The sequence below is a fragment of the Leptonotus elevatus genome, chromosome 2 (genome assembly GCF_054856555.1).
Source record: "Leptonotus elevatus isolate MCC_2025b chromosome 2, RoL_Lele_1.0, whole genome shotgun sequence".
Classification (NCBI taxonomy): Eukaryota; Metazoa; Chordata; class Actinopteri; order Syngnathiformes; family Syngnathidae; genus Leptonotus; species Leptonotus elevatus.
Window position 1 is genome coordinate 22,485,740 of NC_141240.1, and position 26,008 is coordinate 22,511,747.

At 39.3% G+C, this 26,008-nt stretch overlaps 1 protein-coding gene across 1 annotated transcript; it reads left to right on the plus strand.

The window, feature by feature from the left end:
- The first annotated feature begins 1,141 nt into the window (after positions 1–1,141).
- On the plus strand, positions 1,142–25,707 carry LOC147178923 (arf-GAP with coiled-coil, ANK repeat and PH domain-containing protein 3-like). Its single transcript, XM_086069838.1, has 25 exons — positions 1,142–1,552; positions 9,346–9,403; positions 10,580–10,699; positions 11,590–11,643; positions 13,349–13,407; positions 14,063–14,246; positions 14,425–14,469; positions 14,545–14,640; positions 14,759–14,833; positions 15,322–15,333; positions 15,490–15,602; positions 15,672–15,723; positions 15,796–15,896; positions 15,982–16,093; positions 16,376–16,584; positions 17,042–17,111; positions 17,438–17,535; positions 17,709–17,926; positions 18,957–19,046; positions 19,339–19,428; positions 20,489–20,703; positions 21,630–21,739; positions 22,149–22,259; positions 22,563–22,624; positions 24,613–25,707. The coding sequence occupies exons 1-25, from the start codon at positions 1,506–1,508 to the stop codon at positions 24,717–24,719; spliced, it is 2,508 nt and encodes an 835-aa protein (XP_085925964.1). The 5' UTR covers positions 1,142–1,505; the 3' UTR covers positions 24,720–25,707.
- The last annotated feature ends 301 nt before the right edge of the window (positions 25,708–26,008 follow it).

Below are 26,008 nucleotides of genomic sequence, written 5' to 3' on the forward strand. Positions count from 1 at the left end.
TATCTATCTATCTATCTATCTATCTATCTATCTATCTATCTATCTATCTATCTATCTATCTATCTATCTATCTATCTATCTATCTATCTATCTATCTATCTATCTATCTATCTTTCTGTCTGTCTGTCTGTCTGTCTATGGATTATCAATCAATCAATCTGTCCATCCATCCAGCCATTTACCACAATTGCGAGCGGAGACATAATATTATGACACATACATTGAGCACATGCATTTGTTAGTGTGTGAGCTAAAACTTTATTTTATTGACAGTATTATTTCTCTTCTTCAATTCTTGGTTTAATTTGATTGTGCAAGGTGGATGGATATGAGGGGCCTTACTGACAAGCGTCAATGCGCGGTATTGGCCACTTGGTGGCAGCATCGTTGCAGCAAAGGCTTGTGAACGGTGACTGTGACATTTTTTGCCTTATCGCTTTATTCTGTCTGTCTGTCCGTCCGTCTGTCCATCTAATAAGGATAATAAGGACCACTGATTGTCACACCCAACTAAGTGGGGCGAAATTCGTTCTCCGCATTTGACCCATCCTAAGGGAGCGGTGAGAAGCAGGGATTGTGCTCGCGAATCATTTGGTGATCTAACCCCCAATTCCAACCTTTAATGCTGAGTGTCAAGCAGGGAGGCAAATGGTTCCCATTTTTATAGTCTTTGGTATGACCCAGCCGGGGATTAGTTAGCCACAACCTCCCAGGCTCAAGGCGGACACTCTACCACAAGGTCACTGAGCTGGTGAATCTATCTATCTATCTATCTATCTATCTATCTATCTATCTATCTATCTATCTATCTATCTATCTATCTATCTATCTATCTATCTATCTATCTATCTATCTATCTATCTATCTATCTATCTATCTATCTATCTATCTATCTATCTATCTATCTATCTATCTATCTATCTATGACTCTCTCTCTCTCTCTCTCTCTCTCTCTCTCTCTCTCTCTCTCTCTCTCTCTCTCTCTCTCTCTCTCTCTCTCTCTCAGCGTTTTGTCGCCATTCATTCGCTCGCACAGGGAGGGGCGGGGAATTACTGTGCCGCGTTCATGGATAGCCTGGGCATTATTGCTTCTAATGCTACTACGAAAGAGCTCGAGTTCTTTACGTAGAAAGAAATGTTGACGTTTGATAGACGCTAATTTATTGTACTAGTACCAGTTGGTATAATGTGTTAGTGGCCCTATACATATGTCCAGACACAGTATACAGTTCTTTATTTATCATTAATTGTGTGGCATCATGTCGTTTGGCGTGCATCTGTAGTTGATATGGAGTACTAGAATGTCAGAGCTCGGCCGGCGGATCCTGAACGGCCCATAGTACTGGGGCGTGTGGGCTTGGTTCTTCAAGCTTCAGTCGGCGGGAGCGAGGTAACTTGGAAGGAAGGGTGCCAAGCGACGCCAGCGAGCCGAGTCGAGCCTAACGGACCACCTGGACATGCCCCGTGCCTTGTGAGGACGAATAACAGCCCACCGGGACGCCAACATGACGGTGGATTTTGAAGAGTGCGTCAAAGATTCTCCCCGTTTCAGGTGAGTGATGCGTGTAATTGTTTGTCGATTGGGACCAAAATGGGGTCGCCTTGAAAACTGCTTGAATTGTTCCGATTTCAAAGCTCTTCGAACTTCATTTTCCCAACCCACATAATTTAAATTCGAAGATAGCCTAACTCCACCAAAAAAAAAAAGACACAAAAAGTATATCGTGGCCATTCCAGAATAGGGTCAATTTTAGACACCAACTGAATTTTGTTGTTGTTTGCAGAAACAACAGCTGCTATTAAGCCATCATTATTATAATTCGTCCAGCTACAGCACCAATAAATGTAACAATTTTTATGAGATTTTAATTTGTCAAAGCATATTTTCTGCTGATTGGCACAAACCTGTTACAAATAACAAATACTTTACAATTCAATAAAGATCCTTAAATGTTATTTGCGTGCTCATTTAATTTTAATATGAAATTAGAACTTTATTATATACTGTATGTCGTTGTCATGTTTGCGATTATAGGTGAAAGCATTGCAAAAATAGCGAATGGTCAGACCAATTAGCTTAGTAATGTAATTTATGCTCATGTTTCATGTTGCTCACTTTTTTATCTTCCTCCAGATGGCTAAAAAAAAGTTGAGAGCATAATATAAAATATGTATGTGATGAACAAAATGTTTTAATGATTGCAAGGAACAAATCAACAATATAATGCAAAAAAAAAGTAGATTTTTGTTAATAAGTTGGTCATTGAGAGGGAGGGACAAGAGAAAAATAAATATTTTGGGGGTGCTTAAGCTAATTAGCAATCACTATTATGACTGCTATAGTTACATTTTGTCTCAGCAGTGCTATAATTTACACAAAGTGTATCTTCCTGTTTTTTTTGTGCATGCATTATTAGAAATTTCATGGAGGAGGGTGGGTGTGTATTGAGGGGTGGGGGCACAGGAGCAAGAAATGCCCCCAAATTTATAGAATGACAACTGCACTGAAATAATAATCTCAGTTTACTCACAATTTGAAGGTCATTATGTAAGAGTGTATTGTTCAGCCTGTCACTCTATGTCACTGGTCTAGATGAACAAAGTTACATTATTTGTAGTAAATAAAAAAAATTCTGACCAGTTAAGTGAAATGACATAATTTCCCGTGGCCCACCTGATGATCTCTGATGGCACAGTAGTTTGGAATAACTGACTTAGTTTGTGATGGACACCAAGCTCATTCTTGTTATTTGGTGTAACTTTTACCAAAGAGATGAATGACTGCTGATGACGGGCCTTAAATAGGCTACGTTAATCAGCAAGTATAATTGGTGTCTCGGTGATGAAATGCTGCCCGCGTGAGGGAAATTAAAGTCCTTGCTTTTGCCGTCATTTTGGAGAAAAAGAACAGAATCCATCTTCGCAAGGGTTGCTTGGTTTTTGTCTCTACACTGTCTTCTCCAGTGCGGCGTGAACAGTGGCTCAGTTGCATAAGACAGAACCACCCGACTAAACAGAGTTGTTTCAACTAGTGTGTTAAGTGGATGTTACGTGTGCCCTAATTCTTTATCCTTTGTGGATTTTGACTAAAATATGACCGAGAGCTTTTAATAAGACACCTGGGAACTGTTTTGAATTGTGAAAAAATGCTTACTCTGTTGCCTCTCATTAAAGAAGAAAACAAACTTCCAGATGGAGTGTTGTTGGAGTAAAATGTTAACTTTTTCTTCTTCTATCTACTATCCACATGTGTTTAAAGAAACCGTCACTGCTGATTGGAAACTGGTGTGTTTGTGTTTGCTCTTGAACAACAGCAATTTCACACCAGAGTTTGATACTCACTCTATGGCAACTCTTTGAAGAGCACTCAATGGACAAAAGTAGCCTCCTTAGCTTGCTTATGCTTTTGCAGCAAAATATTTTTGCTTCTTTATTCCCACGTTCAACGTGCGGTGTTGTACTTCACCCGCCATTGTCACTTCTCCTGTGTTTGTCTTTTTCATGTTGTTTTGATACATGCAAAGCCATGTTTGTTCTGTATATTGCAATAAAGTTAGGGGGAAAAAGTGTTGGTCTTCTTCGCTGATTCTTCTTCTACGCCTTCCGTTAACTTCCTGTGGCTGCGCTACAGCGCCACTCCAGACTTGGCATATACATTACAGCCGTTAAACGTCCTCAGCGTCTTCTTTTGGACACATGCAAGTCTTGGAATGCTTCCGTGTGTCCGAGATTTATTTGAGGAACGAAGCCGGCTTTGCTTCCGTCTGGACGGGGCCTAAAACAACCACCACTGCATACAAAGTGCATGGAGCAAAAATTTGTCATACAACAAAGGCAGTTAAAACAATACATTTTCTTTTTATGGTCAATAAATTAATTGAAAGTGTACCCTTGACCATTTGACAACACATTGGAACTAGCGACAGTAAGCTACATTAAATTAGCAAATTTTTAGTATTAGCTAAAAGCTGTTTTAAATCTGTGGCAAATCTGTGTGTTCATGATGGAATGAACAAAGGATGAATAAACCAAATCCCAGATTAAAATTGGAACTCGTGAAAACATAGTCCTCTGAATAATATTGCATGTGTGGAATAAGAGTTAAACAAAATTATTATTCAAAGTTAGTGGGTTGCGTGTTTGGGTATTTACTAATTGTATGGTTTTGTTAGTAAATAAAGTTGCATAATAAGACGTAATTGTCATATAGCCTACATGTCACAGTCTTGTGAATTCGCACATTATGTTAGTGAAAAGACCTAAAAATAGCAGCACCACATAAGCAAGTAAACAAAGGCAGTTTTAAACATGTTGTCTAAATAAAATATTTCGTAGCTATAAGCAACCAGCAGCTGATAAAGAAGTTTTAACATCTTGGGTTTAGTTGTCCTTTACGGCAATAATCAGCCAGCTGTAGTGTGAAGTCAGAGGCGGGAAAACGATTGGTCTCAGCGGTCGCTCTCATCCAAGCCTCTTTTGTAGAAGGCCAGATTGAACGTGTCCAAGCATCTGCTTTTCATTTGCTCCGCTAACCCCCCTTCACTATCTCTCTTTCTCTCTCTCTCTCTCTGCCTCCCACTTCTTGTCCATCCTCGCCTGTGTGAGGGCAGACCACCGGTCACAGCCCCTGCCAGAACCGGGACGGGCCGGGAAATGCGTCAGTGTGCTGGAGTTTTCAAAGCAGAGGTCATTGTGAGGGGAGGACGTTGAGGACGCTGAGTCGCTTGTTCCAACAGCTCATCCTGAGTCACAAGCTAAAAGCACCAATATAGCTTTAACATCAATCAGCGTTTTACAGTACAGTTCAGGTTCTGAACCGAAATGAGGGTCCTGATGTTGTAAAGTAGAGTCGGGCAAACATGTGCTCAAGGGACATATTTGGATTAAAAAAATGTATGGACTAAGTCATTCGTAAATTGGTGGAGCCAAATAATAATAATAATAATTATTATTTAATAAAATGAATATGAAATGTGCAGGTAAAATTACAGTAATATTTTAATTGTATTTTTCTCAATTAATCATTTTATGAGATAAATGAATAAGCCAAAAGTAAAAATGAATAAATCCATCCTGAGTAATGGTTTTGGGCAGTGGTGTCAAACATATGGTCCGTGGGCCGGATCTGGCCCGCAAACGGGTTTAATCTGGCCCACAAGACGATTTTGTAAAGTTAAAAAAAAAAAATTGTAATGTCGGGCCAATTAATCAGCCAATCAAAATATAGAAATTCGTAATTTCACAAGCAGTCCTCAAATTAGCAATGCAACTTGTACACGGAATCATCCTGGATGTCATTATTTTATACACAATTTAAAGTTACAGTTTGCTTCAATTTTTGTTCTTCAAAAATCATAGACCGACATAAACGTGTTAAATACGACACAAATTAGATAACTGGTAACACAAATATGTTTAACAAAGATTAACGTCCTTATAACTTCATTAACTGCGCCACACAATGCATTCTGGGAACAATATATATGCAAAACGGGTAGATTTAACACGTCCGGAACTCTTACAGGCAAAGTGTTGCCGCGTGCCATTTGCATTTGTGTTATTTTTTTGGAACAATATGATTACAGTTGAGCTCTGTAATTTAGGGCTGGTCCACAAATAGCGAAAATCTGTATATAATTGATGGCAATTGTTTTTAAGTTATATACCATTATTTATTTATTTTACAAAGTCTGTAAGATTTAGCTGTTTCAAGTCAAATTTGCTCATGTCTACTAAAATGGATTTTAGATTTCCCAATGTGTGTAAAATCAAGGAAAATGGTGAGATCTGTCTATGTTCACACATATTCCAGGCCTTTGGCGGATTCGTGGAACAGTGAAAGAGTAACATTTTCTAGAAATGATCAAAAATGAACAGAAGTCATACAGCGCCGGTCAGAGGGTGCCTTGAACAGGGGTGACATCTGACCCTGCAAAAGTACACTTTCCCTTCCAGCATTCATTAGCATCAATCCTCCATTTCTAAATGAGCGAGAGACTTGTAATAGAATTTGAAAATATCTGTAGTTCATCACATCCGTCATTGCGCGTCCATTTCCTCTTGAACTTGCCACCACCGTCATGTGGAGGCAAGAGTCCATCCGGTTGTGCTTCCTAGTGACAGTGTCAGGGTTTGTGGAGGTCTTCACGCCAATATTCCGGAGAACCATGCATAGATGGTTTGACGCATGGCTGCAGTGGAAGAGGGTGACGTCAGTGGTTGACTGGCCTGCTGACCAAGTAGAGGAAGCACCTGGAGGACAATTGGAAGGAAGTGAGCTTTCATCTTTGAGCACACGTCATCTTTTGCTCACTCTAGGATTTGGCAATGCAAAAAGCAAACATTTCAATTAATGTCATTATTATTAGCTTTAACTTTTTTTTAATTTTGCGAAAAAATCTGAGGTTTTATTTGAAGGCCGTAGCTCCCAGTCCTAGTTTGCTCTCATGCTGATGTGTGATGCTCCTTGGCTGTAATTGAAGCCGTTCCACCTCAGCAGCAGCTCGCAGACAGGAAAGCGCTGCTCGCATGCTTCACACGTCTGCTATGTCGCTCTGCTGCGAGCCAAGCTGCGTGCTTAGCCAGCAAAAATGCTGGGAAGTCTCCCGGCTCGCCGGGACCCTGTGAGTGTTCGCGGGACGGTCACTGAGGGAATTCAGCTATTTCTCCAAAATGTCAGACGGCCGCAGGAAATAAAGATGCTGCACGTCTGAGGGCTTTTGTATGTCTCCTCAATGGAACACAGTGTTTACATTATGGGATTGAAGAAGAACAGAGTCACTCTGCACAGGAAGTTTCAGTCCTGCTCTCAGCTACTAAAACTATTTAAATGGAGACATCAACAAATGGACTTTTTTTAATGAATGTGTTGTATCCAAATAGTCGTGTGTCTTTGGTGACTGAAATAAAACAACCAAGTCAATCTGTAGTTTGACTTTGACTCTGAAAATGTCTTTTTGAGCGAACTCTTCTACCCTTCTGCCCACTGTGATGTCACAGCGGGGCCGACTCACATAATCACCACCCCCACACCGAGTTTCTCAGCCAATGGATGAGTGGAAGTTAGTGAATGAGCAGCTTTCAAGCACTATTGTATCAAATTCAAAGGTAGAATTGCAGCGTTAGCACATATTAGCATTAGCGATCAGTCTTACCATAATTTGCTTCATTACATTCTTTTTTTTTTCCTTTCTCTCTCACTCTTTACCTAGCTTACTTTCTCTCATTTTTCTTCTTTCTGTTCTCTTCCCTCATTCTTTTCTCCCTTTGTATCATTTTCAACTTTTTTCTATTTCTGATTCTCCTCTTGTTTTTTTTCTCTTTCGACTTCTTTCTTTTCTCATTTCTTTTTTCTTGCTATCTCATTCTTCTGTATATTTTCATTAATCCCCCCCATTTTTCTCTCATTATATCCTCTTCTCTTTTCTTTCATTCTTAATCTTTTCTGTCATTTTCTCACTCTTTCTTTCCCACTCCTTTGTCTTTCTCTCTTCATTTTCTTCCCAATTCTTTCTTTTCACTCTCTTTCATTCTTTTCTCTTGTCTCAAATTATTTGATTTTTTTGTCACTCATTCTTTCTCACTTTCTTCCCTTTAGTCTCTTTCTAACTCTTTCATTCTTTTCTGTCTCTTATTTCTTATCTATCTCTCTTTTCTCTCTTATGTATTCTTTTTTTTTTCACTTTCTGTCACTTCTCTCCCTTTATTTCGCTTTCTTGTTGTCTACGTGGGAGATGTGAGGTATTTGCACTTGGTCATGTGATGCGCCACACCGTGACATTAGCTGACAACTTTATTTCGGTGGCCTGGTCATGAAATTCCAACTCAGTGTATGAATGTAATGGAATTTCTCTGGTGCTTTGTTTTAAATGTGTGTATGAAAGGAATATGAATAAATTAGCCAGCGGTGGTAAAGGTAAGCAGACTAGTTGCAATGAGTTTTGTTTAAGAACACAACATTAGGGTTATATAACAGCTTCTGATGAGCATCACATACTTGATTTTGGGGGCGGTGATGTGAAGCAACAGTGCCAAGAAAATGCTTTTATTTTCTTGGGCACTCGCTTGTTGCACACTCTGGCCTCTGGTCTGCGAGTTCAAGCGAGCTGCTGGCTGCTGTGAACATGTGGAGATGGTCAAAAATCCAGCCCACTGGTTGTCAGCAAGAAATATGCTGTCTATAATTGTTTATTCTTGACAAAAGCATGCCATAGATATGTTATTCAGACACCTGGGAGCTCTTTTGAACTGTGGGGAAAAATGCATAATATGTCTCCTGTAAAAACTCTCTGGGGTCATTGTTTAATGAAAAAAAGAAAGAAAACTCTTATTGATTTTCCTCTGTGGTAGCCAAGATTCCACTCTTTCTGTACACTTTGGATTTGTGACAGTGGGAGAAATGCCACGTTGCACAAATTTGATGTTTTATTTGAGTGTTCTCATGGAAGAATGTTCCTATTTACAAGACTGGAATCATCAGCTCGTATTAGACGTATTAGATGCTTTGTGCCAGGCCAGCACTAAGAGCCGTCTGATCTCGTCATGAGAGGAAAATGTGCGTATGCTAATAATGTTGACATTATTAGTTGTAAAGGCTGCAATTTGACCAAAATGTTTCTCTACCTTATCTACCCAGCTAGTTACTTAATCTACCTATCTTACCTACTCACCAAACGGTGCTTGTGTGTGAATTTGACTGGGCTTGTGCGCATTCAATGCTTTCGGACTCGCTTCTTGGTCAACTCACGAGCCCATCATGGACCTCTGCGGCCCACATAGCCACGGTTGCCATGACAACGGGTCCTGGGGGCACCATGCGCATCCATTATTGGGGGAAGCGGGTTGGGGGGTGATTATAGCTTGAGGTTGGTGAATACTGTTAACAGCTGTCCCACAATGTGGTATATCTGGATCAACAACTACGACTATTGACTAAAAGTCTGTTCTAGAGTTGCGTGCCTTTCGGCCATCGTGCTGTCCTATGAGGACAAATTGACAACATAATTATAGTTCTGGATAGCCCTCATTTACGATCTTTAATTTTCTGTATGACTAGATAGGATGTGTTGCAATATGATATTTGACCTTGTTACTAGTGAACTTTGACATCTCCCTACTATAGTTACGCACATCATGCCCACCAACCGGCTAATGTTAGCTGCTAACTAGCTAGCTGTAGCTGCTGTACATGCACAACGTCACTTGTTATCAAATTGTTTCAAATAATTTATGCTTAACAATATCCCACTCACTCCAGCACAGTATTTGTTTTAGTAGCAGCTAACTCCCCGTGATAGGAATCCAAGCAGACATTTATGGTGGTCCTGTCTTGCTTTTGTGTTTCAGGGCAAATATCGAGGAAGTGGAAACAGAGGTTGTGGAAATTGAGGCAAAACTGGACAAGGTAAGAGCATAACTGTCATCCCCCGTCTGTGCAACATGATGCTAAAACTGTGGATTCTGGAAAATGCCTTCCATATAGCTGGAGGGCACGACAAAAGTTCTCACACGTCGATCCCAAAACAGTCCAATTGCTAGAAAGTTTGAACCATCCCCACGAGTAGAGCATGGCAGTGATATTTGATCTCTCCCCTTAACACAAAATTTTGAAGTCATCTGGAAAAATCATCCCCAAAATAACTTTTCATTCTTTCTCAACATGAAATGTCATAGGCAAAAGTGTCAAGAAGCCATGCTTGACTAGACACAGGCAGTCTGACAGTTTAGCAAAGTGGCCATTTCCAGGTCATTTTGTCCTTTTTCATGGATCTATTGTTTGAGATTTTATCCACTTGCTGCCAAATATTAACCAGTAAGTCAACAGATTGGTGACCTTAAATTAGGAGTTTTCTTCATTGCCTGTGGGTGGAGTATGGTGGCAAAGTTTAATGACTCAGCATAAAACAAGAAACTCAAAATAGTCAACTGCACAAGGTCAGCTGAACTAAATGTCATGAAAATTCCACCCCAAGGCGTGTTTGACTTAGCAACATGAAATCTGGAAGACATATTCATTATGAAGAGATCCACAAAAAGTCTCATGCCATAAAAGACAGGATGTCTGCTATTTTGGTTTGAAGCAGCGACTTAACCATTTCCTAGGATTCACCAAACTCTAAGAGAGATTTTGTCTCGATTGCTCCCAAATTTGAAACACGTATAATGTACTTAACAGATGGGTCACCATAAATTGCAAAAATTAAGTGTTTTCATCATTGCCTGTAGACAGAGCATGGCAGTAAAGTTTGATAATTGGCCTTAACACATTAAACCTTCAACCTTCAGGTCAACCAAATGTCTATAAAATAAAAAATAAAAAAATCTGCCTCCAAATCAGATTTTACTTAGCAACGTGACATTTGGCGGGCATGTCTGTGTTGTCTGTCAAGAGGAGATTCACAAAGGTCTCAATAAGCTAAGCTATAAAAGACACAGGAATTCTCCCGTTTTGCTTTGAAGTATCTATTTTAGGGTCATTTAAACATTTTCTGAAGATCTTTCCAATCAATTGCTACTAAGTTTAAAACCTTGTGGTTTGGAATGAGCTCAAGTTACTGACATCATATTTCTGTCCACACAGTTGGTGAAGCTCTGTGGCGGCATGATAGATGCCGGGAAGGTGTACGTGAGCGCCAACAAACTCTTTATCAACGGCATCCGGGATCTGTCGCAGCAATGCAAGAAGGATGAAATGATTTCGGTGAGATTCGGTGGAAGTGAATTGACATTGTTTGTTTTGTTTGTGTGTTGTATGAAGGACCCGGCTATAGGTGAAACCACTTTAGAAAAAAAGACCGCATACAGATTTTAAAAGCATCATTTGCATTTTCCACTGGCGTAAAAATAACTTCATCAACAAACGGCCAAATTAGACTTTTCATTTAGTGTTGTGGACCCGTGCTTCACTATGTAACACTTATGTGTCCAAACACTGCAGCTCTGCTTACCTTTTGACTTTGACTTTATTTCTGGTCTTCAAAATGGTGGCTCTCCACCCAGCCAAGTTATTGGCACTAGGATTATGTAAATGACTCAAATTGTCATGTCAAAATTAAGAAGGCCACACTTGCATACACATTTTCAGAAACACGCACATAGCAAAATACTGACATTGACTCACACTTGGATGGGCAAGAACTCCATACACACATTTGTAACATTAAAAAGTTATTCTTACATCACAAATTTCCTTTAAAGTGTTTTTTTTAACATGTCTGTGATTTGACTGAATGTCATCATAGAAAAAAAAATAGCAAAAAGAGTTGTAATAATCACAATACTATATAGGGATCCCGAAAGAAAAATGTAAAGTTTGTGTGTACTCAATTGTTCGTTTTAGCTGTTGTATTCAAAGTGCTCTTGACAGAACAATGAAGCATTTCTCATTCAAGTTGTTTCCCAATATAAAAAAATAAGAAAGAATCAATTGTTCTTGCCCCCCTCCAAGAGAAAGAAAAAGTAGTACACTTCCTCAGCCAGCTGATCTCTCACATTACGTTAGCAGCAGTGTTTATTCTCAGACAAACAGCGCATGATTTCTATCTTCTAATCATTTTTTTACCCTTCCTCTTTGCTTTCTCTTCTTGGCAGGAGTGCCTGGAAAAGTGTGGAGAAAGTCTTCAGGAAATCATCAACTACCACATAGTAAGCACCACAAAGTCGCTTAATTGTGAACTTTTTCTTTGGCTTTTTGATGACACTTATACCAAAAGAAGCAGCGAGCCTCACCAAGAGCTGTAAAAGCAGCATATTGTTTATTTTCTTCACAATTTAAAATGTCATATGTCTGTGGGATATTATCAACATATTTTGAAAGCATATTTTTTGCCATGGTAAAATATTTTTGTTTCAGAGGTGGCTCTGCCAGCCCTCCTCCTCCACATAACTACTTAGCCAATGGCGAACCAGGCTTTAGAGTGACAACCAGTAGGGCTGGATAGTTTGGCCACGAATTGGCCAATCCGTTTCCTGGTTCAATTAAAACTGGTATTGGAACAATCCTCTTCATCATGCTCTTCACATTTTGACATCATAAGACAGATACGACAACTACATTTGATCAATAGTATCTCACCATTGTGAGGCTTCAAACGGGAAGTGGTCACGACACTTAGAATGCCACAGACAGCAGGTTGTAACAGATAGAGAATTTTGCTGTGACATCCTTGTTCCTTTCTGTGGAATTTGATTTAAGTTACTGCTGGGGGAAAATCAGTTTCAAAGCTTGTTTGGTGTCAGGAGAACTAAAGAAAATATAGAACTTATTCTTATTAAAACTGATTAAAATGGGGAATACAATGTTTGTGGAAGAAACAGGACAAATTATTTTAAGGCCATATCACCAAGCCATTATTTTTTTCCAACATGACGAGTCACTAGTGGCTGACTTTCAGCGCCTTGTGGTCACAGCGGTCCGCCGCCGCAGCCACAGGTTTATTTCCGCTGCAGTTACTTCTTTGGGACAAACGTACACTGATGATTATTTTCAGGCTCAGGTCAACTTAAAGTTACCTCCACCTATTTTTAAATGTGATTTTGGTTGTTGGATCAGACACCATTTGGAATATAATATTAAATCTTCACACGGCAAGGGATGGAGGCTCACATTTCACCAAATGTCCAGCCTCTTCCTGTATGGCCTCCACCCTACCCGCCCGGATGACCTATTTAACGGGAATGTTGCAGGAATCTCCGAGCATGTGCTCCCAGTGTGAAATGGAAGCCTCTTGGATTCAAAGCATCCAAGAAAAGGCGACCTTATTGTGTGCACACAAAAAAAGGCCACATTCCTCCTCCATTCATTCTCGCCAACAGACTTTCATCTGCATGTGAAAGTGCACATCATCGCTCTCTTTTGGTACACAAGTGCATTGCATTGAATTAATCTTGGAAGCAGGGCTTAACAAAAAGGAGATCGCATTCAGTTTAATTCGAAATGATAATCATAAATGGTCTGAGATTTAAGACCCCCCACCCCCCCACCCCGCAACTATTTTCATTTGTAATCAAAATTTTCACCGTAACTAAGTAAACAACAAGGATGTTATTTAAAAAAATAGTCCCCATAAAGAGTTAGCTTTATGAGTTTGGTGGACTGTTTTTACATTGGGACACTTAGTGTTATTTAGATGTTTTTGATTTTAATCTGATTTAATGGCACAGGCAGATATATCTATGCATGTACAGTATGTGTGCCATTGACTGGAGACCAGTCAATTATTTGTCTTTATGTGCCCTAACATTGTGTGGCGACCAGTCAAGGCTATAACCTGCCTCTCTCCCAAATCCAGCTGGGATAGGCTCCAAATGAACATTGCTTTTTACAGGTTTTCTGCCTTTTCTGTCGCAGATGCTGTTCGATCAAGCTCAGCACTCAGTCAAGCAACAGTTGCAGCATTTTGTCAAAGAGTGAGTTCATTATGCACAAGCCAGAATTATTGTATTTGTCAGCACAGCAAATGTTCAAAACGTTGTCTTTTTTTTGTTAGTTAAAAGAAAAAAAAGTGGCTTAGTATGAACTTCTTCCCTTAACATAAAAGAAAAATAAAGTTCCTCGGTGCTAGCATTCTTCAGTCAAAGTCCTCACTTAGAAAACTGTTTGAAATCACTCGTTATGGAGGGGAGCGGATCTACCTCATGCAGATTAGCCATCGCTCATCCCGCCCCCTCCACTATGGGGTCAATTGGCAAGCCTATGAATAGTGTGATGAGGCAAGCGGCAGCTTGTTCTCAAGCAGTCAAGAATCTGAAGAGGGTAACATAAAAGTGTACTTTGTATTTTCTCCGGTGAAGGCAGCATTTCCTCAAACCAGAACCATTACTCCCTAACCACTTTTCTTTTCTTTTCAGAAAATTTTCCTACTAAAAAGTTGTGAAAAAGTCATTTACATTAATTACGGGGTTTTTTTACGTCAGAAAAAAAGGTAGAACATCTTGCAAAAAAAGTATTTTGTGGGCATAGTCAGACAACACAGAAACTCCAGATACACAACTTGTATCCAATACATTTAAAAGTAGGTTTTTCCCTTGTCCCTTTTAAGTCAAGTGTGGCTCATTTCTGTAGGGATGTGCGCAAGTTCAAGGAGACCAAGAAGCACTTTGAGCGTGTGCGTGAGGACATGGAGATCGCGCAGGTGAAAAATGCGCAGGCACCTAGGAACAAAGCTCATGAAATAGAGGAAGCCACCTGCGCGCTCAGCGTCGCACGAAAGTGCTTCCGTCACCTGGCCTTGGACTACGTTCTGCAGGTAGGGATTTTAGCATCTAATGTGAAAGTGTCTCTTTCTTAAAGAACTTCAGTGTCTTTATGTGCCTGTCTCTTTCTCAGATGTTTAGCCTTGTTACAAAAGGAGTTGTACATCTATTTTAAATGCAACTGTGTCTCTGAAAATGACAATAATGTCCGTGTCCGTCTGCTCCCTGCAGATCAATGTCCTTCAGGCAAAGAAGAAATTTGAGATCCTGGACGCAGTAAGTTTTGTTTAAATTCCACACATACATTACATTATATAAATACATATGGTATGTCTACTCTCCCCCCTCCAGATGCTGTCCTTCATGCATGCCCAGTACTCGTTGTTCCAACAGGGCTACAAGCGCCTGGACGAGGTTGACCCCTACATGAAGAAGCTGGCAGCTGAGGTGAGCAAAATATCCTGATTGTCGATGTTAGGGCATTTTGTCATGTTATTCAATAGCTTGGTGATGAAGTACTGTCTCTACCAGTGAAAACACAATCTATGCTTTGCCTTTATTTCAGCTGGATCAGCTGGTGATCGACTCTGCCATGGAGAAGCGAGAGCTGGAGCACAAACACGCAACCATCCAGCAGAGGGTGAGTTGGGACATGTCCAGAAGCAACATGCTGTCATTTTTATATGTTTACGCGTCCGTGAATCGATGCCACTCTAGGGGTGCCATTGAGCAACTAGTTGAGAAGGTTGCTGGTTCGACGACCAGCCTTTGAGAGCAATAGTGATGAGATTTTTCAGATGGTGCAAAATGCTGCTGACAGAGTACTGAGTAGAACTAGAAGAAGACCTCATATTTCATGCTTCATTGCACTGGCTCCTTTTCAAATTCAAAATTGACTCTCCAGATGGTCCAAAATGTTCCTGTCAGGGAACTAAGTAGAACGAAGAGATCATATTTCTCCAGTGCATGTAAAATTCTGGGTGGTCCAAAATGCTGATGCCCAAGTACTGATTAGAGCTAGAAAAGATCACCTTTAGTCTCACTGCATAATTCCAAAGTGAATGTTATATTTTCCTACCAATGTGCTTCTAATGTTCTTTTTTTCCCTTCTCCTTCTTCTGCTTTCAGACACTCATGCAGGTGAGTTCATCCTACGTTACTTTTGAACACTAAAACTCTAAATAACATCCGCACATGAGGAGGATGAATTCCAATTCTTTGGCTTGGAGGGAATGTTTGACAACGTATGGAGATCCTAGATGTTCCAGCTCGTGCTTCATGGAGATGTTTTCTCAGGACTTTGCCTATGACGACTCCAAAGCAGAGTTCAACGTGGACTCTCCTAACGGCGTGGTGATGGAAGGATACTTGTTCAAGAGGGCCAGTAATGCCTTCAAGACATGGAACAGGTGCGACAAAAGACTTCAGAGTGCTCCTCTGGACGTGGTCTAACTTAACGTTTTCTTCATGCCTTTCAGACGCTGGTTCTCCATCCAGAGCAGCCAGCTTGTTTATCAGAAAAAGCTCAAGGTAAGCATATCTTTTAATGTTCAACCCTGACAAAGATTGGCGAGTCACACGAGGTGTTTTGTCCATGGGCAGGACACTCTGACGGTGGTTGTGGATGACCTCCGTCTGTGTTCCGTCAAACCCTGCGAGGATATCGAGAGGAGGTTCTGCTTTGAGGTGGTCTCCCCGACCAAGTAGGACTTTTTATTCCGTGCGCTATGAGTGTTGAGTAGAACTAGGAGAAGCGATCCTCTTGTTTGTGTGCTTTTTCCCCATCAGGAGCTGCATGCTGCAAGCCGAGTCGGAGAAGCTGAGACAAGCTTGGATCCAGGCGGTCCAAGCCAGCATCGCCTCGGCCTACAGGGAGAGTCCTGACAGCCTCCACAGCGAGGCCAGTCACACACTTTACATCCCTCCAGTTATAATAGGGGGATAGGAACCAAGCCAACCCGTGAAAATCAGTGTATCATTTATGCCAATTGAAATACATTATACACAATACAAAATTTATTTGAATTTAATAAACCTTCAGTATGCGTTTTCCATGAAAAACAGGAAAGCCCCCCCCTTCCCCCCCAAAAATGTGATATACACAAGACTATATCAGATACACATCTAGATACAGATGTCGTGTGGATGTGTGTTTTTGACTGTATGTCTGTGTGTTGTATAGCATCTGGACAGAGCGGCCTCGCCGTCCACAAGCAGCATCGACTCGGCCAGCGAGTCGCGAGAGCACGGCGGCCGTGGCGAGGGCATCCTGCAGAGGATCCTGTGCCTGCCTGGCAACCAGCAGTGCTGCGACTGCGGTCAGGCCGATCCTCGTTGGGCGTCTATCAATTTGGGGATCCTTTTGTGCATCGAGTGCTCCGGCATCCACAGGTTTTTTTATTTATTACATATTCAGAATATTTTGTAGTTTTTTGTGCATATAACAACACTGCAACTCTGCTTGTCTTGAAATGAAAGACATATTCTTGAAGTGGCGGCCCTTCACCCAGTTAGCTGCCAAATCGTGGGCAGAGAAACTAAAGAATGACTTTGATGTTTAATTTCGCACTTGATGGGTGAGCAGGCACTCCGGAGGAATATGTCCTCTTTAAAGTGCTGGCCAGCTGTTGAATATTCATGTAGCGTCCTCCGAGTCACACAGGAGACAAGGTGGCATCACCCGTTGCCGGGTTACCGTCCACTGCATGCGTGGAACGTGAGAGGATTAGCATGACATTAGCATCAGCATCCTGCCGAGTGTCTATCTTCCAAGTGATTAACTAATGTCCGTTGGTGCCGCGACCATCTAGTTTCCCTGAATTGTCACATTTATTGTGTCTGGTTTCAGAAGTCTCGGTGTTCACTGCTCCAAAGTGCGATCGCTCACACTGGACTCGTGGGAACCCGAGTTATTAAAGGTGAAACACTGAGCAACTAGCATGACTGTAAAGGAATAGCCCAATATTCAACAACTCTGTGAAGATAAGCTAACCAGGCTAAAGCTATATGCACAAACGACACACATGTATGATGTACAGTGTAAAATATACTCTTTTTATATTACAGGCACAAATACACTATAGACTATACTATATACGTACTACATATTGAATGTGCCAGTTGGACTCTAACTTTACTGCAGGGTTCAAATAAATGAGCAAACTAAAATACTGTTCTGTGCCATGGAAAAGTAGCAAAACGGTGGTCGTCACGGCGATTGTTGTCTGCTATTTTTGCCTTGCAGCTGATGTGCGAGTTGGGCAACGGCGTCGTCAAGCATATCTATGAGGGCTCGTATCACGAAGGACAAGGTGTGAGGAAAGCGACGGCGTCCAGTTGTAGGTAGGAGAGTGAACGTCTAAATCCAGGCCCGAACAATGTCCATATGACATGTTAGACTTTTCAATGGACAGGTCTTTTGAATAACATTTTAGATAAAATAAATAAATAAACTAAATGTACATTTTTTTAATCTATCATAGCAAAAACAATTCAAAGCTGTAATGGTCTTCCAGGCAGGAGAAGGAGGCCTGGATTAAGGCCAAGTACGTGGAGAAAACGTTTGTAAAGAAGCTGACCGCCATGCCGAGTCTCGTCAACGGCGACAGGAAGTCAACGCATCGCTGGAGCGTCCAGAAGTGTCGCAGGCACAACAGCGCTACCACTGTACCAAAGACACGGCGGCGGTACAGACAAGAGCTCCGGAGCGCCTCGCCGACAAGCTTCTCTTCAGGTTTCTGCCCATCATTAGCCTTGTTAGCGCATTTAATTCATTCCTGTAGGGCTGGGTGATTTTATTGTTTATTCAAATTGTATTTGTCAGAACAATTTTACACATCCCACATGCTGTAATTTCAAATGATAGGAAACACTTTAAAAGTATTCATTAGTTGGCAATAGAATGAATACAGTAGTAAAGTTAACTGCAAAACTGACACTTAAAACCAAACAGAATGACACATTTTACATTTAGACACCAAAATGTTGGATAAATCAAACAAAACTAAAATCTAATTAACCACCATCTTAATGCTAACATATAATGTGAAATGCCATAGACGGACTAACGGAAATTAGCATAGATGTTCCAATCATCATAAGCATTCAAACAACTGCTATTTTAAGTAGCATCACTTATAACAAAAGATGAACATTTTATATTTAAACACCAACATATCCAACCAAACAATACTTATAGGCTCTGCTTAGTAGTGGACCAACTCTGCTTCTTCAGATCTCTTAATTATGCCCCATCACTTCCAGTAGACCTCAATGCTGCCTGGCATCTTGTGGTGCAATGTAGCTCTAGTCTACACTAAAGGCGCTCAACTCTAAATTGGGACTTGCCTGTATTGTGTAATACCGATCGCCGTGTACCGTGGGAGCAAAAGATTGAACACTTAATGAAAACATGTCATAAATAAAAAATTTAAAACGGGAAAATAGATATTAATTACGGTAGATGTACAAATCGGATTTTTGAAAGAAAAAAAAAAGAACGAAAGACCAGATCACCCTACCTACAATTTGATCTTGTTTGACGACTGACGTCTATTTATATATATATATATATATATATATATATATATATATATATATATATATATATATATATATATATATATATTTTTTTTTTTTTTTATTTATTTATTTATTTATTTATTTATTTATTTATTTATTTATTTATTTATTTATTTATTCATTCATTCATTTATTTATTCATTCATTCATTCATTCATTCATTCATTCATACTCCTTTTCAGCTACTGCCAAGACTAGACGAGAGTCCTTGTTTTGTCCTGATGAACTGGACTCCCTTTTCTCCTACTTCCACACTGGATCTGGACCTCGAAGTAAGTCACATAAACTTACCACGATGGCTGATGGCCGTACTAAGGGCTCCTTCAAAGTTTAAGTTTTTGAAAAAACTAGGAAGTAAACGCTCATACAGATTTCATCATATTTTCACCTACGGAGCACTTCATCACAGAGCTGCATTGCACTTGTCAACTGGTGTGCACATCCGCGTATGTGGCACATGCACCAGAAATTTAACATAATTTTAAATACCCACCAAACTAATGGAGGAAAAGTATCAACTGTGCCCTAACTTGTCCATGTTTGTGGCATTTCTTGGTCTGCCAGGCCTCAGCAGTGACAGCGGTTTGGGCAGCACCAACGGAAGCACCGACTTTCTGGTGGTGGGGCCTGTGGTGGACAGTGTGACGGAGGAAGGTGCGCTACTTGCATTTCTTGACCTACTTCACATGAGACTCGGTCGGCTTGGACCTTGGAAGTAAAAGAAAAGGGGGTCTTTGCTTTACTGGAGGCATAATGACTTCATTGTTATTCAGTATACTGTATATGTTCGGTTTAAAAATTAATAAGGCTTAATATATCATGTTGGTGGACGAAGGGTTAACCTCTGAGGTTGCGGGTCCAAAATATTCAAATATTAAACTACATTATGAGTATTGAAATAGCGTTGATGTAGTTCTGAATTTGAATGCATTATATTAAGAGGTGTTATTGGTTTATTGGTTTGTTTGGATCCCCATTAGCTCTTGCAAAATGCAGTAGGTGTTATCTCACTGAATTCCTTACTTCTCACATTTGTGTAAATATTTATTGTATTTTTATGGGACAACACTGAAGAAATGACACTTTGCTACAATGTGTACTAGTCAATGTACAGCTTATATAACAGTATACACTCAAAATAACATAACACAGCCATTGTCTAGGCTGCTGGCAACAAAAGTGAAACCACCCTTAAGTGAAAATATTTAAATTAGGCCCGATTGGCCATTTTCCCTTTATTAAATTTGGTGTTTTGGCTCACATGTTCTCATGCTGATCACTGGAATATGGATATGGCACCTCGTTTAAGAACTCTGATCATCTGGGAAAAAAAATGCTCTACATAAAGATGCAAAACTATCCTGAAGTGAGTTGAGGAGCTTAATTTAGACACAGTAAGTGGTGCTGTGCTTTGCCACCATGTTGTGGCATCTCGAGGCAATCGTAAACCTTTTGGGAGGGCGTCAATAATTCACAGATTTATGTTTTTGGTGGGGGAAATGTAATATTATTTGCCCTTACTGACCTTCCGTCTTTATAGTATAATGACTAATGCAGGTAAGACTTCATTAATACAGTGACATGAGACAGAGGTCACAAAATTACTTAAAAAGCTTGACACTTGAAGGTTAAGAGACTTGCACACGTGACTTAGGGTCCACGTCATTCACCCAACGATCAAACAAACTTCAACTCTGTCGCCACTTTTCCTCAGAGTGTGAGGCGTCCGAAGACTCGAGCGGCGAGACCGAGCACGACACGTCGGACCCGGAGGACAGCAGATACCTCCACCCCGGGGCGCTCCTGTACAGAGCAGCCAAAGCTCGCAACCTACCCGTTATGGCCGAAGCGCTGGCGCACGGCGCTGACGTCAACATGGTTAACAAGGATGACGAAGAGAAGACGCCCCTCATACAGGCTGTGATTGGGGTTCGTATTACTTCCATCAAACAGATATGTGGTCATTTCTGTCTGTATGTTGGAATCAAAAGTTAGTTTTTTTGCAAGATTGAACACATTTTCCAAATCATGGGAAAACAATGTTATGTTATACATTTTAATTTAAAATTTAAATTATGGGAAATTATTTTGTTTTTTTAATTAATCCCTCCCCCCAAAAAAATCAAAGAAATGCTGATGTATTTGTTTTAATTTAAAAAATACAAATCATTGGAATAAATAATTGTATTTGTTTTAATTTTTTAAAACCATTTTATTGTTTTTTTCTAAATTATGTGATTTTTTTTTTTTTCATTTCGAAAATGTTTTTCTAAACTCATGGATAAATTATTTATATACTGTGTTATTGTATATAATTTTAATTTAGTATTTTTCCAAATAATAGTATTAATGATTTTTTTTTAAAAAGGGGGAAAATATTGTTAAAAATAAAAAAAATCAAATTAATTTGATTCCATAACTAGGAAATGTTCAGTGTAGTTTTAGTAAATAGCTATTATTGTCTGGAATAGGGCCATAGCTCATGGTCCCAAAATGCTTAAATATCATTCCAAACTTGGCATATCACTCAAAAACATCTCCTTAACTGAACCTAACAACCCATACTAAATATAGCAACATACTCAACATACAAATTTTAGTGTCTGTCGAGATGGATCACTTCTTTGACAACAATTATTACTATTAGCAAGAATTTAGCGTAATTTGGTGTCCTAGTTGTTACAGGAAGAAGATAAAAACACAAACAGATGAGTTTTTCCAGCAATAGCTAAGAAAAGGTTCCACAAAATAAAACGTAAATTCTTGAGTAGCAAAGTGCAAATTGGCGGGAGTTCGCCATGTTTTAGTATTGTTTCTGTAATTCTTTGTAAAAGTTTGTCATGCATTGATTGTAGGGTTCCTTGCTCGCCTGCGAGTTCCTGCTTCAAAATGCGGCTGATGTCAATCAAAGAGATGCGAGAGGGCGGGGCCCTCTGCATCACGCCACCAACCTGGGCCACACGGGGTGAGTCCAAAATGACAGCGAACATGCTGGCCAGGCGGAATGCTTGTTTGTTATTCTATTTTATTTATTGGTGGCCCCTAAAGATGAGCTGCCATCTTGTTTTTAAGGGGATCCGACATAGAACATAAACACATACAACGTATACAGAGTATGACAACACACATTCATATTTCTCAAACACCCATCCGTCCCAAAAAATAATTAAATTGGTGCACAATGTGTTTTAAAGGAACTCGCCCCTGATTAAACCGAAAATTATAGTAAAACATTTTAACGTCACTTAGCGTTGCTTGTTCCTTTAAAAAGGCCAAAAGCTGATGTTTTTTATTGTCAGGCAGGGCTCTCCTTTCTGAAGCTGCATTAAATCCGAAGGCCGTTAATTCACCTCTGTATGCCTGTGTGTTTTCAGACAGGTGTGTTTATTCCTTAAAAGAGGCGCGGCTCAGAACGATGGTGACGAGGACGGCCATGACCCATTGAGCATCGCAGTGCAGCAAGCCAACGCTGACATCGTCACATTGTATGTGTTTTGTTTTAAAGCCAATGCTTCTTACAAGATTTGGATGATATGTAATAAACTGAAGAATATTGAAAGCTCCAATAATCTCTGAAACACATTTTCATTTATTTTAGTCAATTTTGGGTTGATTAATTAGAATGTAAGTAATTATAATTAATACAATTTAAAATTAAATTGCAGTATTAAAATGTGCTATTTTTCATGCCAATTGTTCAATTTAAAAAATCAACCGTGGTCCTCAAGCACAAAAGTTTTGCATTTGAGTTAAGTGATTATAATTCCAGTGTTGTTGTTGCTGCTCAGGTTACGTCTGGCCAGGATGAACGAGGAGATGCGCGCATCAGAAGGAGGCTTCGCCCAAGCAGGTCAAGGCACTGAGCAACAGTACAAGTGATGCATTCACAACTTGACAAGTGTAATGGTGGTAATGTCCGGCTGGAGCGTGTGGATTTGGATATCAGGATTTGAGAGCATCATTGGGGAAACTTTTAGTTTTCTGAACTCCTTTTTCCACAGATGTAGCTTCATTTAGCCTAGCATTAAAATTATGATTTAAGTTCTTAATTGTCTTCAAGGGGACATATTACGTAAAATTGGCTTTTAAATCATTTTTATTCAAACGTGTCTCTGTAGTGCATGCCCATCCATTAACTCATTCACTGCCATAAATTCATAAAAAAAAAAGATTATTAAAAATTAGGGGCGACAGGCGATTAACATTTTTAATTGTAATTAATCGCATGATTTCACTAGTTAACTCAATTAATCACACATTTTATGTTTGTTCTAAATGTACAATAAAAAAATTCTAGGTGTTCATATTCTTGTTGACAAAAATGGAAAAAAAATTAAACTAATAGAAATAGTTTAAATGAATTTTTGACGTTTATAGCAATCAATGGCAGTGAATGAATAAAAAAAAAAGAGGAAAACATAAAAAATTTGGGGCGTCAGGCGATTAAAATTTGTAATCATAATTTATTGCATGATTCACTAGTTAACTCACAATTAATCACAAATTTTATATCTGTTATAAATGTACAATACAATTGTTTTAGGTTTTCATACTCTTTTTAACAAAAGTGGAAAACAATTTAAATTAATAGAAATAGTTCAAATTAATATTTGACGTTTATAGCCGTCAATGTCAGTGAATGAATTAAAAAAGAAAAATGTTATATCTGTTCTAAATGTACAATTAAAAAAATATATAGGTTTCCCTACTCTTTTTAACAAAAGTGGGGGGAAAATGTTAAACTAATAGAAATAGTTCAAATGAATTTTTGACGTCTATAGCCGTCAATGGCAGTGAATGAGTTAAGGTTAAACTTAAACAAGTATCTATTTTTGGGGTTATTAGCCTGACTTTGGAAATGTGTTGTGAGCAGAAAGATAATACGGCCATATATTCTTTATTGTCACTGAAAAATTTATAATATTACTGCAGCTTACTGAGGAGCTGCGACTGTCTCTATGTACAGTATATCTGTATGTCTGTTCTATACTGCCCCCAGGTGGCCAAGGCGGGCAGACCAGAAGGAGCAGCACAAATTCCATTGGACCAAAGCAAAAAATGTTGCGAAAACTGTTTAATTCGATAAATTTATTTTAATTATGTCATTGCTGTATGTTTTTAGAAAGTACAATATTAAAGATTTCTTTCTTCTTCTTTTTTTTTTAAATTAAAAACATAAAATGTTCTGGGGTTTTTTTGGGGGGGGGGGGGTGGGGGGTAGTGGTGAAGGATGATTTGAGGTACAAGTGTTTTGAGATACAAATGTCGTGAAACACTCCTGAGAACAGTCTGTTTTCCACCTCAGTTGCACAGGTTCCCCAAAACAATAGCTTAAAGTGCAACGTAAAGATGCTCCTTTGAAGAATCATGAGGCAATCTCAAAACAGTGGGAAGAAAAAATCGGCAGAAGAATGATCATGCATGCTCAACATAAGGAAGAGAAGTCATACTGAGGTCAGAGGGTGCCTTGAAACAGTCACTTTCTAACATCATATTCCCTTTCTAATTTATCCCTTCTATTTGAGTTTGGGAAGTTTATTAATGTCCTCATTCAAATGTGGCTACAGGAAACAGTGTTTGGACTGTCCTGACTGGAATACAATTAAAGGAAATTCTTCTGTCTCACACACTCAGTCAGAGAGGTTCATTGTTTATTTTTAATTGAGCCTGGGAGCACTGACGGGATACAAAAGATGCAGTGTGGTTGGACCAAGCCGTTGCCGTGACTACTGTTCAGCTTGAAAAAGGCTTTGCTCGTTAGCATATCAAAACATCCTTCCTTTGCCACCTTCTCGTCCAATATTTGCGTCCTCATCCTCGTCTGTGGTTCTTCCTCAGGAGACGCCACATACCTGGACATCTTCCGAGAGTTCTCGCACATGGCGTCACACAATCCTGAGAAGCTGAAGAGAAGGAGTGTGCACTTCAGGCACTCCTTCAGGTAGTCAAGCCAAGAGATGACCATTCCACTTGGATAAAACCAGCAATGTTATTTTTCTCCCCCAAAATTTTAAGTTGACTTTATGCTTTGTGTTTTATTTTGTCCACAAGGATTTGCAGGTCTTATCCTCGGATGGATTTTTTGTTTTTGTTTACAAACACCACACACTTGCTTTGTCTCTTGCTTTGCTGCATTCTTAATTTTCCAACCAACCAAAAGTACAGTATATTTTATCCTTCACAATGTCCAGCGTACTGTTATTGTAAGCCGCAGAGGAGAGGTTTTTCAAACTTTTTGTGACCACTGACCCCTTACAGGAGACATTTTTCAAAAGACCCCCCTCATAATCCATTAAATATAATTTACCAGGTGTATCCCAAAATGTCATAGGAATGAAAAGTTGCCATTCTGTAAGAACAAAAAAAATAATTCCCAAAGAAAAAATATCAGAATCTTTAAAAGAACAGATCATAATCTAATGAGAATGAAGTTGTATTTTTTTATTGTTATTTATTTTTACAGTATTTAAATCAAAGTGTAACAAGTCACATTTCAATTGGGAATAGTAAGTAGATGTAAAGCTAAAAATGTAACTATTCTTTTAAGATTATGCCTTAAGTTCAGAAAAAAATATGCATTTAGATTTTTTTCTCCTAAAAAAAGTACTGATGTACATTACAATACAGTAAAATTATTTGTATTGGCTTGCAAAGGGGTGCTAAATTTCCGGAATGCTCCCAGCAGATTTCCATAGGAAATTAAAATGGATAGCCTACTTTTGGAAATATTCCAAACTGAAAATAACATATTTACTTTCAATTCCAATTAAGTAACCTTTGATTTAGATTTTTTTAAATTCCCATTCATTCCCTTGGAAAGTTTCCAACTTTGAAAAATCCCTGAGTTTTTGCCACTTTACGGCTGTCAGCCGTTGTGCCATTTGAAATGACGAGATGCAATAAAATGTCAGTAAACGGAAAGTTGGGAAGCTCTTCTTGTGTCTTTGTCATATTTCATCCAATATTCTACTGTAGGTTCAAGGTTTTTCTCTTAATTTGTCTCCCTAAAAAGAAACTTGTATTGGTCCCGTTTCTCCTGCTTGCAAAACGTTAACCAAACATATTTTGCATTTATGAAAAACATAATTCTTCTGAAAATTAAAATTCCCCCCCCGCCACTAGCTGGCCTTAAAAACAAAATAAAAACATTCTAGAATAACACAGTAGATAGGTGCCCAAGTCACGAAGTCAAAGAAACATTATTTACCCTAACCACTGAGTTACTTCCATCTGA

Excerpts from the sequence above, each read along its gene's own strand:
- LOC147178923 (XM_086069838.1), top strand. The coding sequence starts at position 1,506 with ATGACGGTGGATTTTGAAGAGTGCGTCAAAGATTCTCCCCGTTTCAG. Across the intron at positions 16,585-17,041 it reads GAGTGCTCCGGCATCCACAG|AAGTCTCGGTGTTCACTGCT; the intron begins GTTTTTTTATTT and ends GTCTGGTTTCAG. Across the intron at positions 20,704-21,629 it reads TCATACAGGCTGTGATTGGG|GGTTCCTTGCTCGCCTGCGA; the intron begins GTTCGTATTACT and ends CATTGATTGTAG.